Source organism: Staurois parvus, unplaced genomic scaffold (genome assembly GCF_062004578.1).
Source record: "Staurois parvus isolate SC_StPar_1 unplaced genomic scaffold, SC_StPar_1.0 ptg000065l, whole genome shotgun sequence".
In the NCBI taxonomy this organism is placed as follows: Eukaryota; Metazoa; Chordata; class Amphibia; order Anura; family Ranidae; genus Staurois; species Staurois parvus.
In genome coordinates this window covers 75,282-87,500 of record NW_028317861.1, presented here as the reverse complement: position 1 = coordinate 87,500, position 12,219 = coordinate 75,282, and the positions used below count along the sequence as shown (strand labels likewise).

The 12,219-nt window shown below is 42.8% G+C and overlaps 1 protein-coding gene across 2 annotated transcripts in view; it reads left to right on the top strand.

The window, feature by feature from the left end:
• Positions 1-11,792, top strand: part of LOC149469649 (phospholipase A2 inhibitor and Ly6/PLAUR domain-containing protein-like) — a 26,825-nt gene extending 15,033 nt beyond the window's left edge. For both annotated transcript variants that reach the window (XM_089668852.1, XM_089668851.1), the window contains exons 2-5: positions 86-205; positions 2,543-2,689; positions 7,415-7,555; positions 11,423-11,792. In XM_089668852.1, the coding sequence (XP_089524978.1) occupies positions 86-205; positions 2,543-2,689; positions 7,415-7,555; positions 11,423-11,616 (602 nt within the window). In that variant the 3' untranslated portion in view covers positions 11,617-11,792. The remainder of the gene's footprint in view (positions 1-85; positions 206-2,542; positions 2,690-7,414; positions 7,556-11,422) is intronic.
• The last annotated feature ends 427 nt before the right edge of the window (positions 11,793-12,219 follow it).

Sequence of the window (12,219 nt, the reverse complement as noted above, 5' to 3'; positions counted from 1 at the left end):
TGGCGCGGACCAGTCTAGGTTGCCAAGGCTAAGTTGACTTTCAAAAACTTCTACTTGAACCCTTTCCCCCTTTTTTCTGTCTCAGGTCATGCTATTCATTGCACAGTCTGCAGGACTGAAGGGGAAGTGTTTTCTTGTGTTGGAGACGACAAAGAATGTGGAAAAGATACTGTGTGTGCCTCTACCATCACAATCACCATCATGGGTATCGTATGCCATCTCTTGTAGCCCTCGTAGACTGTGCTCGGTTGTGTTCTCATTATGGCGGACGGTGGGAAAGGGTCACTCCACCCTATAGGGATATTTCAGTGTTCAGTGGATGCTGTGAAGTTAAACTGTCTGAACGTTCCTTTTGTTTCCTAAGAATTCTATTGCTGAGATCTCTGATATTAGCCCCCAGGTCTGTAAGCCTGCTGTATCCATTATAAGAAATTCCCACCATGCCTGCATTGAGTTCCCGGGTCTGTATACTTGCTGTACCCATTATAAGGGGTTCCCACCATCCCTGTGCTGTGTTCAGAGGTCTGTACACTGGCCTTGCCCATTATGAGGGGTTCCCACGATCCCTGTGCTGAGTTCCCAGTTCTGTACACAACTGTGCCCATTGTGAGGGGTTTCAAACATACCTGTGCTGAGTTCCCAGTTATGTACACCCGCTGTGCCCATTATGAGGGTTATCACCATCCCTGTGCTGAGTTCCCAGTTATGTACACCCGCTGTGCCCATTATGAGGGTTATCACCATACCTGTGCTGAGTTCCCAGGTCTGTACACCTGCTTTGCCTATTATGAGAAGTTCTCACCATACCTGTGCTGAGGTCCTGGGTCTATACACCCGCTGTGCCCAATATGAGGGGCTCTCACCATCCCTGTGCTGAGTTCCCAGGGTCTGTACACCTGCTCTGACCATTATGAAGGTTCCCACCATCCCTGTGCTGAATTCCTGGGTCTATACACTGAGTCTACACACTAGGAGCATGCAGTGACACCTTCTGTACCCATTTTGAGGGGTTCCCACCATCCCTGTCCTGAGTTCCTGGGTCTGTACACCCACTATGCCCATCATGAAGGTTCTCACCATTCCTGTGCTGAGTTCCCAGGTCTGTACACCTGCTTTGCCTATTATGAGGGGTTCTCACCATCCCTGTGCTGAGTTCCTGGGTCTATACACCTGCTGTGCCCAATATGAGGGGCTCTCACCATCCATGTGCTGAGTTCCTGGGTCTGTACACCTGCTGTGCCCATTATGAGGGGTTCCCACCATCCCTGTGCTGAGTTCCTGGGTCTGTACACCTGCTCTGACCACTATGAAGGTTCCCACCGTCCCTGTGCTGAATTCCTGGGTCTATACACTGAGTCTACACACTGGGAGCATGCAGTGACACCTGCTGTGCCCATTATGAGGGGGTCCCACTATCCCTATGCTGAGTTCCTGGATCTATACACCTGCTGTGCCCATTATGAGTGTTCCTCACCATCCCTGTGCTGAGTTCCCAGGTCTGTACACCTGCTGTACCCATTATGAGGGGTTCCCACCATCCCTGTGTTGATTTCCCGGATCTGTACACCGGCTGTGCCCATTTGAGGGCTTCCTACCATCCCTGTACTGAGTTCCCGGGTCTGTACACCTGCTCTGACTATTATGGAGGTTCCCACCATCCTTATGCTGAGTACCTGAGTCTACACACTGGGAGCATGCAGTGAGCGTGCACAGAAATATCAGCAGCCCAGTGACACATACGTGTTACATGGGTGACAACAGGTTAAGAACTATCTTGGTCTCCTTTGTGGATTTATTTCAGATGTGTGCAGTAAGTCATAATGAAACAGCTCTTAGGCTCCATTCACTCTTGTGTGGCTCCATAGTCATGAGATTTCCATTGTGACTTTCCATTGAGACTTTGATGCCACTTTAGATGAATACGACTTGGATGCAACATTGATTGTTGACTTTGACTGTTGCACAACTGTCACATTGAAAACATTAAAATGCGACCATCATGCGACATTTGAGAGTTTACATTGCAGTCTATGGAACCCATGGCGCATGAAAGTCGCATCAAACTAGTGCAGGAACCTTTTTAAAGTCACTGCGACCTTAAGCCGCATATATTTGAATGACTTCCGTTGAAAAACATGGGCTGCGGCTTGCCAAGCGACTTTATGTGTCTAGAGTTGCATGACAAGTTGCACAAGTGTGAATGGAGCCTTACACTTTGTGCTGGAGATTCCTGTAATAAAGACTGGCCACTGCTGCTCTGTCTCCTTGTGCAGGGTGACTGGCCTGCTCTCCTCCCCCTCCTGTAGTTTTCTGCAGGCAACCTGTAGTGGGTGGAGCCTGCTGAGCCCCTCCCACAGCTCTGCTCCCTGCACAGGCTATCAACAGCACATCGATGATATCGGGGCTGCTTTTCATTTCCATTAATATTTGGGTTTGCAAAGAAGTCTGCACACAGAAAGGCTTTATGACCTTTGAGGAATATATTTAAATGAAAAAAAATGTTTGTTTACCTTTAACCTCTTGCTTTGCTGTCATCCTGCAGCGGGACACACTAAAAAATCTTTCTCCCGGTACTGTGCAAGGAGAAGTAACTGTGGAGCTTCCGGGAGCATTGTTTTCCAGGGAGGATTTTTTAAAACATCCACCTCCTGTTGTAGCTCGGACTACTGCTCCCCCACCACTCCTGTATGTAAGTTGACACTAAGATAACATTAGCTGCCATGAAATGCATGGGGGGTCCTATTGGCCCTGGAAAACTTTGGCTTAGTAGACCATGGCTTAGTAGACAATTGGCTTAGTAGACCATGGCTTAGTAGACCTTGGCTTAGTAGACCATGGCTTAGTAGACCATGGCTTAGTAGACCATTAGACCATGGCTTAGTAGACCTTGGCTTAGTAGACCATGGCTTAGTAGACCACGGCTTAGTAGACCTTGGCTTAGTAGACCATGGCTTAGTAGACCATAGCTTAGTAGACCATGGATTAGTAGACCAGTCAACCTACCCATTGCCTCTTATCCATAGCTACTGTACTCAGTCTCAGCTCTCTTAGGTCCTCTTCCACATCATTAATCAGTCAAGTTCGCCTTCAATACCACCACTCCTATATGTAAGTTGACACTAAGATAACATTAACTGCCATGAAATGCATGGGGGGTCCTATTGGCCCTGGACAACCTTGGCTTAGTAGACCATGGCTTAGTAGACCATGGCTTAGTAGACCATGACTTAGTAGACCTTGGCTTAGTAGACCATGCCTTAGTAGACCATGCCTTAGTACACCAGTCAACCTACCCATTGCCTCTTATCCATAGCTACTGTACTCAGTCTCAGCTCTCTTAGGTCCTCTTCCACATCATCAATCAGTCAAGCTCTCCTTCAATATTTTTTTCATCTTCTGTTGCCCTCAGAAAACTTCTATGTGATTAGTTTCTCTTTCTTACCGCTAAGTTAAGCCATCTAACTGGCTTTTTACAACCTATTGGATGTTCATAGCTGTTTAATTTTTTATTTGTCATCACATATACTCTCTGGCCGAAATGTTGTGGCCACCTGACAACCACACATCAATGAGTTTGTTGGACATCCCATTCCAAAACCAGGGACATTGAAATGTACCTGTGGCTATACAGCTTCATAGGAAGGCTTTCTACAAGATTTTGGTGTGTTCCTGGGGGGGATTTGTGGCCATACAGCCAAAAGAGCATTTCTGAGGTGAGATACTGGTGTTGGAGAAGACCTCATTCACCCAATTCATCCCAAAGGTGTTCAGTAGGGTTAAGGTTGGGGCTTTGTGCAGAACACTCAAGTTCCTCCACACCAAACTGGTCAAATTAAGTCTTTATGGACATGTTGGATAAGAAGACCTGACTTGTTCCAGTTATCCCAAACGTGTTCAGTAGGGTTGAGGTCAGGGCTGTGTCCAAAACACTCAAGTTCTTCCACACCAAACTGGTCAAATTATGTTTTTCTGGACATGTTGGATAAGAAGACCTGACTTGTTCCAATTATCTCAGAGTTGTGCAGTAGAGTTGAGGTTTGGGCTTTGTGCAGAACACTTAAAGGGTTACCACAATAGTAAAATCAGTATTATATGCAGTAAAGCATGCTTGTTATACTCACAGTGGAACCTAAGGAGTTAATCCTCTGCATTGTGTAAAAAGGCTATTTGATCCTGACTTCTCTGCTCCTACTCTTGTTCAAATGTCCACGTCTTATCTCCTGATGAGACAGACTGAACAGTAGTCATTCTGTACATGCACAGTTTAGTGTGTATTGCTTTTTTTCCTTGGGAGAGAAATGTGATCAACACAGGGCCAAACAGCACTATCCTCCTAGAACAGAATGAAAACTCCTCCTACAAGCTTTAACATGTGCCCTGCTGGACACTAATAGAAGTCACAAGACTGCTCTAACTGCTGATGAGAAAAGGTATTTAGCAGTTTGTATTTACTAAAATAATTGCATTTTCATGTTGTGTGTACTGAGGGAGACCAGATATAGTGAATATAGGGTCCGGGGTTTAGTAACACTTTAAGTTCCTCAACACCAAACAGGTCAAATTATGTCTTTATGGACATGTTGGATAAGAAGACCTGACTTGTTCCAGTTGTCCAAAATGTGTTTAGTAGGGTTGAGGTCAGGGCTTTGTACAGAACTCTCAAGGTACTCCACACCAAACTGGTAAAACCATGTCTCTATGGAGATGTTGGATGAGAAGACCAGGCTTGTTCCAATTATCCCAAAGGTGTTCAGTAGGGTCAAGGTCAGGGCTTTGTGCAGAACACTCAAATTCCTCCACACCAAACTGGTCAAACCATGGCCAGTCATGCTGGAACTGGTCAAACCATGACACAGTCCTGCTGGAAAAGAAAAGGACCTTACCCAAGCTGTCAGAAGACCTGGTTTGTTCTAATTATCCCAAAGGTGTTCAGTAGGGTCAAGGTCAGGGCTTTGTGCAGAACACTCAAATTCCTCCACACCAAACTGGTCAAACCATGGCCAGTCATGCTGGAACTGGTCAAACCATGACACAGTCCTGCTGGAAAAGAAAAGGACCTTACCCAAGCTGTCAGAAGACCTGGCTTGTTCTAATTTTCCCAAAGGTGTTCAGTAGGGTCAAGGTCAGGGCTTTGTGCAGAATACTCACATTCCTTCACAGCAAACTGGTAAAACCATGGCCAGTCATGCTGGAACTGGTCAAACCATGACACAGTCATGCTGGAACAGAAAAGGACCTTCCCCAAGCTGTTACCAAAGGTTTGAAACAACACAATTGTCAACAATGTCTTTGTTTGATGTAGCATTAACAGTACTCTTCACCAGAAACACCTGAACGCCATAATTTTGAGGGGTGTCCATATACGTGGGGTATATAGTGGTAGGTGTGATGGTCAGGTATCCACAAACCATTGGCTATATAGTGCATGTGATAAAGCTGTTGAACCAACTAACATGTCTACAACCACTCCCATGATTCTGTGCTGTAAATAGTGACAGAATATTCTGCAACATCAACATTCAACTCTGGCTTCATATAGCCGTCCCTCCAGTATGCCCATTGTTTAGTGTTGAGTCAATGGGGTTGATTTACTAAAAGCATATTGGCTGTTCAATTCAAGGGAAGTTGCACATTACAAGGGGATACAGGGGCATATTCATGCTGAAGTTGCACAAAAAAAGGGAATTTTCACGAGAGTTTAGTGAATGTGATGACATTTCACTTTGAAAAGAATACCCAATCACATGCAAAGAAAATACAAAAAAAGTGTACTATTGCTTGCACGTGACTGGATGACGGAAGTCAGCAGACCCATATGGAAGAAAAATATATTTGAAATATATTTTAAAAACATTCTTCCCAAATATATTGACATATTTGAAATGCTACAATTTTGGCCATATTCAATATATTTCAAAATATATTTCAATAAATATATATATATATATATATATATATATATATATATATATTTATAGATATAGATATATAGATTCTGAATGTTGAAATGTGTTTTTATTACAAAATACCGTATATGAAAAATATTTTTAAAAATACATTTCAAATACACCGTGCATGTCATGTATATGCATTTACAAATATATGTAAACATATATGTTAAACTGACTTTTTTATATGTTAAAAAAAAATCTGAAGAATATATTTAAAAAAATATATATTTTTAAAAATATATTTTTTTAGATATATTCTTCATATTTTTTTTAACATATAAAAAAGTCATTTTAACATATATTTTTACATATATTTGTAGATGCATTCCAAAATGTAGATTAGTATTTTTAAAGACATACAGTATATTTGAAATGTATTTTTACAAATATTTGTCATATATTTTGTAATAAAAATGCATTTCAACATGCAGTATATATATATTTATATATATATATATATATATATATATATATATATATATATATTTGTTTTATTGAAATATATTGTGAAGTTTATTGAATATGGCCAAAATTGTAGCATTTCAAATATATCAATATATTTGGGAAGAATATTTTTAAAATATATTTCAAATATATGTTTCTTCCATGTGGGGAGCTTCACCTCATTCTCAAAGCTCTGGGGAAAATTCCCTTTCAATGCGCAACTTCCCTCACAAAGTGAACACACACATTGCATTTAGCAAATTAATCCCAAGAGACTGAATGCAATGGGGCTGATTCACAGGCAAATAGACTATTCACTCTGAACAAATAAAGACTTGTACAACCACTATGAACATCCGATAGGAAGTAAAAAGCCAGCTAGATGGTTTTACCAACTGATATAAATGGGAAAAGATTCACAGAAAAGATTTCCGAGGTCAACCCAAGAGGCAGAAGGTAGAAGGAGAGCTTGACTGGTGATGTGGAAGAAGATATCAAAGAACTGGGATTGAGTGGATATGGATAGAATGCAATGGGTTTACTGAAATGGGGTAAAGCTTGGGCCAGTAGATCCACCAATAGAGATATCTTTTCATGCAAAATCAATCATCAATCTCCTGCAGGCTCTCGGCCCAGTAGCTGCTGAGACCCAGATTTCAATTTCTTGTCTCAGCAAAACTGCCTCCGGGGGCAGCAGCCCCAAGTGAACCGAAACCCTCCCTGGAGGAAAAAAAGAACCCTTTGGCATGACTTTCCAAACATTTATTACCTCCACAGCCACCTTCTGGATGCCTCCTTCTAGGGATTGGCTTCGGCATGATGATCATTTGAATCTTCTTGCTCTATGCTCAGGAAACGTATTTCATCCATCACTCCAATCATATGCAAGTAAAACAAATGTGATTGGGTAGCCTTTGCAAAGTGAATTGTCACCGTATCTACTATGCTCAAGGGAAAATAAACTTGCAAAGTGAAAATTCCCTTGAATAACTAACAAAGCCCTCATCCCTTGTTCACAGTGCCGCAAGATTCCATTCGCCGTAATGGATTGAGTTGTCGAAGCTGTACGGCCCTTGACACTGACTGGTGTCACACTAAGGAAGCAATAGATTGCACCGGAGAAGAAACTGCATGTATCCTGCAGAGAGATGTGTTCTCAGGTACTTGTATTATACAAATTACTGGTTTTTGGGTTTTGTTTGTTTTTTTTTTTTTATTTGGTACAGTGATACATTCTTTAGCACATTGCAGTATGATCCGCTAAACATGCAGTCATTATTTTATCTGGGAGATTTAGAAGAGAAGGAGCACCACATATTATTAGATGGTTCGACTATTTTTATGACGTTATAGTATATGTAAAAGAAGCATGCCGCCATGTTTTGTGAGGAAGTCAGCGCCATTCATCATCATCCAACTGCGTGAGCAGGCTACCGGGGCAGGACAGTGACCCTTTGCACTCAGAGAGAGTGGGTTGAATGATGCCCAACTGCATTGAACCGGGAGGACCGGTGACATCTAGTGGCTGGAAAAGAATATTACTGCAGGGGATAGCACTGGAGAGGAGGTAGGTGTTGCACCCCTAAGGAAAAAAAATGGAGTTTGGGTTTTAAGATAACAACAATTTTTTCCATTTTTATACCTATTATAAATAGTATTTTACTATGAATGTGATTAAAAGTTAAAAAAGGATAAATGGTGTAAGACATAGTGGTTAAGTGGTTGTAAAGGCTCAAGGTTTTTTACATTCTATGCATGAAGGTAAAAAACCTTCTCTGTGCAGCATCCCCCCCGACCCCCTAATACTTACTTGGGCCCTATCCAGGGGTGGACTGACCATTTGGGCGCTCGGGCACTGCCCGAGGGCCCAGGGTCAGTAGGGGGCCCCATGAGATGCTCCTGGTACCTTTCATAGGCTTTTTTGGGTGTGGTTTGAGTGTGGGCTAGTACACAGGGGCCCCATGATTCCCTATTGCCTGAGGGCCCCATGAGTTGTCAGTCTGCCCCTGGCCCTATCATGATCCAGCGGTGTGTATGAGAGCCTCAGCTTTCCAGGAATTCTCCCTCTTCATTGGCTGAGACAGAAATGGGAGCCATTGGGCTTATGAGGAGATGGGGCGGGACCAGGGGCAGACTGACCATTTGGAAACTCGGGCACTGCCCGAGGGCCCGGGGTCAGTAGGGGGCCCCATGAGATGCCCCTGGTACCTTTTTCATAGGTCTTTTTGAGTTAGGGCAAGGACACAGGGGCCCCATGATCCCCTATTGCCCGGGGGCCCCATGAGTTGTCAGTCCGCCCCTGGGTGGGACCGAGCTGCGGCTCTGTATGTGAATGGACACGCAGAGCAGCAGCTTAGGAGTGAGCATGCTGGGGCGCCCCCGGAGCAAGCTGCTTGGCAAGAGGGAGGGGCCAGGAGCGTCAGTGGGGGACCCAAGAAGAGCAGGATCAGGGTTGCTCTGTGCAAAACCACTGCACAGAGCAGAATATGAATATGCTAATATCAATATATTATTCCCAAAAAAAAATATCACACAAATAAGTTCCAATAAATAACAAACACAATATATGTAAATTATACGGTATCCACTAAATAACTAAATATAACAAGTCTATAAATAGCATAAAAAACACTTTCCCCAAAAAAGTGTAAAACTGTGAATATGAATATGCTAATATCAATATATTATTCCCAAAAGTATATATCACACAAATAAGTTCCAAAAAAAAAAAAAAGTCCAAAATAGATAAAATATAAAAGTCACTCTATATCAACTTCAATCCTCAATCTTCATATTCTGCCTTTCACTTATATACAGATATACACTTAAATAGAGATTGAGGATTGAAGTTGATATAGAGTGACTTTTATATTTGATATTTTATCTATTTTGGACTTTTTTTTTTTTTTTTTTGAACTTATTTGTGTGATATATACTTTTGGGAATAATATATTGATATTAGCATATTCATATTCACAGTTTTACACTTTTTTGGGGAAAGTGGTTTTTATGCTATTTATAGACTTGTTATATTTAGTTATTTAGGGGATACCGTATAATTTACATATATTGTGTTTGTTATTTAAAAAAAAAATTGCCTTAAGATCACTTTAAAATACACTGGATAAAAGAAGAACATAGCCTGTCTTATGCCAACTTCCCACCAGTATACATAACACAAAAACATTTTGTAGCAAAGGGTCCATAGGAGGGCATGCAGGTAGTGAGTGAATCCAGGAAAAGACAAAATATACCATAAAATGCCAAGTTCTGAAAAAATTACCTAGTGGCGTCCCGAGGCAGGTGCGCGCCGCTTCGGGTGACACCGTCCGCACAGGGTGGTGACACCAGACCCGCTCCACGGAAAGGTAAGTTGTAAAGCAAGCCGACGATCCCCGAAGGATGGATCCGATCCATCCCGCGGGGACCGTCGGCTTTCTTTACAACTTACCTTTTCGTGGAGCGGGTCCGGTGTCACCCCGTATAGGTAGCATGCCGACGATCCCCACAGGATGGATCGGATCTGCGGATTGGGGAGCATAATGGATCGGACAATGGATGGATGGCAGCACACAGAACGTTTTTTACCTTTTTGCATAGATTGCACGAAGGTAAAAAACCTTCTCCCTTTACAACCACTTTAAAGACCAAAATGATACCAACCAGGGGCGGACTGACCATTTGGAAACTCGGGCACTGCCCGAGGGCCCGGGGTCAGTAGGGGGCCCCATGAGATGCCCCTGGTACCTTTCATTGGCTTATTTATAGGCTTTTTTGGGTGTTAGCAAGGACACAGGGGCTCCATGATCCCTTTTTGCCCAGGGGCCCCATGAGTTGTCAGTCCGCCCCTGATACCAACATCGACATAGTGGTTAGCTGTCTCGCATGGAACAGGAGGAGATAACCAACCTAAGGTTTGGACGATTCTTAGCTACTTATTTATGTCATGGACATACAAAACAATGATAACGAATATACTCTTTTCTAGTGTATTTCACTTTTTAATATCTGCTCTTATGTGACATGCAAGCTATGGGGTCAATCCCCCCCCCCCCCAGTCATAGCAGGGCCATGAAGCTCTTCATTCATACATGTGCTTAGGTCTACTTAGAAGGTTTCTTTTGTTAAAAAGAAGTATTGTGGGGGGAACTTCAAATTTAAGAGTTTTGCATTTTGAGCTGATTTTTAATTAATAGGGAAATGCTGCCTTAATTGTGCTTTCTGCTGAGCATCCATAGGCGTGGTTTTTATGTCTTCTCAATGCCCCCACTTACTCTGCAGGGTGCCCCTATGTCACCTAGAGTGCCCTATGTAATAGAGTTGTACTATCAGTCATGTAACATGCTGGTCTACCTAACTGGATATATAGGCCATGACAACCTTTGCTTTTTTTCCACACTACACTTCATGGGCTAGGCCTTTTGGCCGTGATAGGGGAAATTTTTGTTAAAAGGACTAGCCAATGCACTTGCACTGGCAATTTCATACTATTTTTTTATTTATTTTTCCCTCCATGTGTGTCACTTGCACTCTAATACGTGTTTTGTTTTTACTCTGGATGGAGGGTGTGGGGTTCTTTGGGCCTACCCTGAAGTTTAGGGGAAGGTTGTGTAGCCATTAGGTTTCTTCTTCCAATGCCTTGGGAAGGGGCACCTAGTACTCATTGGTTGGCTTCGGCTGACCATTAGGACATGGTTTCGCCAGGCCTTTTGGCTAGATGGACTTGAAGGAACCTAACCTTCCCTTCCCCATTAGGAGCCTCGTGCCCCAGAGGGTCAGGGAGCGTTTCTTCCTCTTAAGTTCACTTTTTTGGTTCACTTACTGGTGGTTAGTTTCGTGCATCCACCATGGGCTAAAAAAACAAACAAAAAACAAGTAGATAATAATGTAGCTGTTATTTTAGGTTGACCCTTGCATAAAATAGTAGTTGTCTATAGAGGGTGTTTAGAAATGATACATGTGTTCTCCTTAGAAATATTGCATTTACATTTCAAACCTTCTCAAAGGTCCCATTTGATCTTCTGCAGGAAAAAAGTATGAAAAGACGGCTGTGCGGGGATGCGGCACCAAGACACTCTGTGATCTCGGAAGCCAAAACTTTAATTACGGAGGCATTACCTTGAAAAGAGAAATTACATGTACAAGCCATGGTGTCAACCTTCATGCCAACATATTGCTAGTTGCAATAGTTGCTTTGTTTGCATACAGACTAATGCTCTAGGCCCCACGTTCCGATCATCAGCCGTGTAGTGTGCCACAGTTTTCAACAGAATGCCCAACGTGTATACACGAGGAGCACAACGTTGGTTGATGTATGATGTTTTTTGGTTTATTTTTTGTTTCTGAATGTCTGGCACCCAGGTGCATGCATCAAATATCAAACTGCTGCGCATGAAACATGCTTTCATCACAAGTTACTGGGAAAATGTATTTCAAATGGCTGTCATCTGACACTCAAATGTCACTTTTAGGTTCTTGTTCTCTTAAAATAATTCATGGCACTAATAACACTTTGTACTTACCAATGTTCCACCTCAAAATCCTGGAGCTGAAGGTCAGGCCTGACTTATGGGATGAGGTTGAGCTACACCTATCGGCTCCTTAGGACCATGTCAGACCATGCCTATTTGTTTTCTTGACTGGAGTTGGGTTACAAAGTCCTATGTAAGTCCTGGAACAAAGGTAGGCTGTGCATACAGTATATACTTTCTGGGATGAGGTCAGGAGTCATCTATTTGCTCCCAGGGACCAGGTTTGGCTACACTTATGTGCTTCCAGTGATGAGTTTGGTCCCTGCCTGTCTGCTTTTTGGGACTAGGTTTGG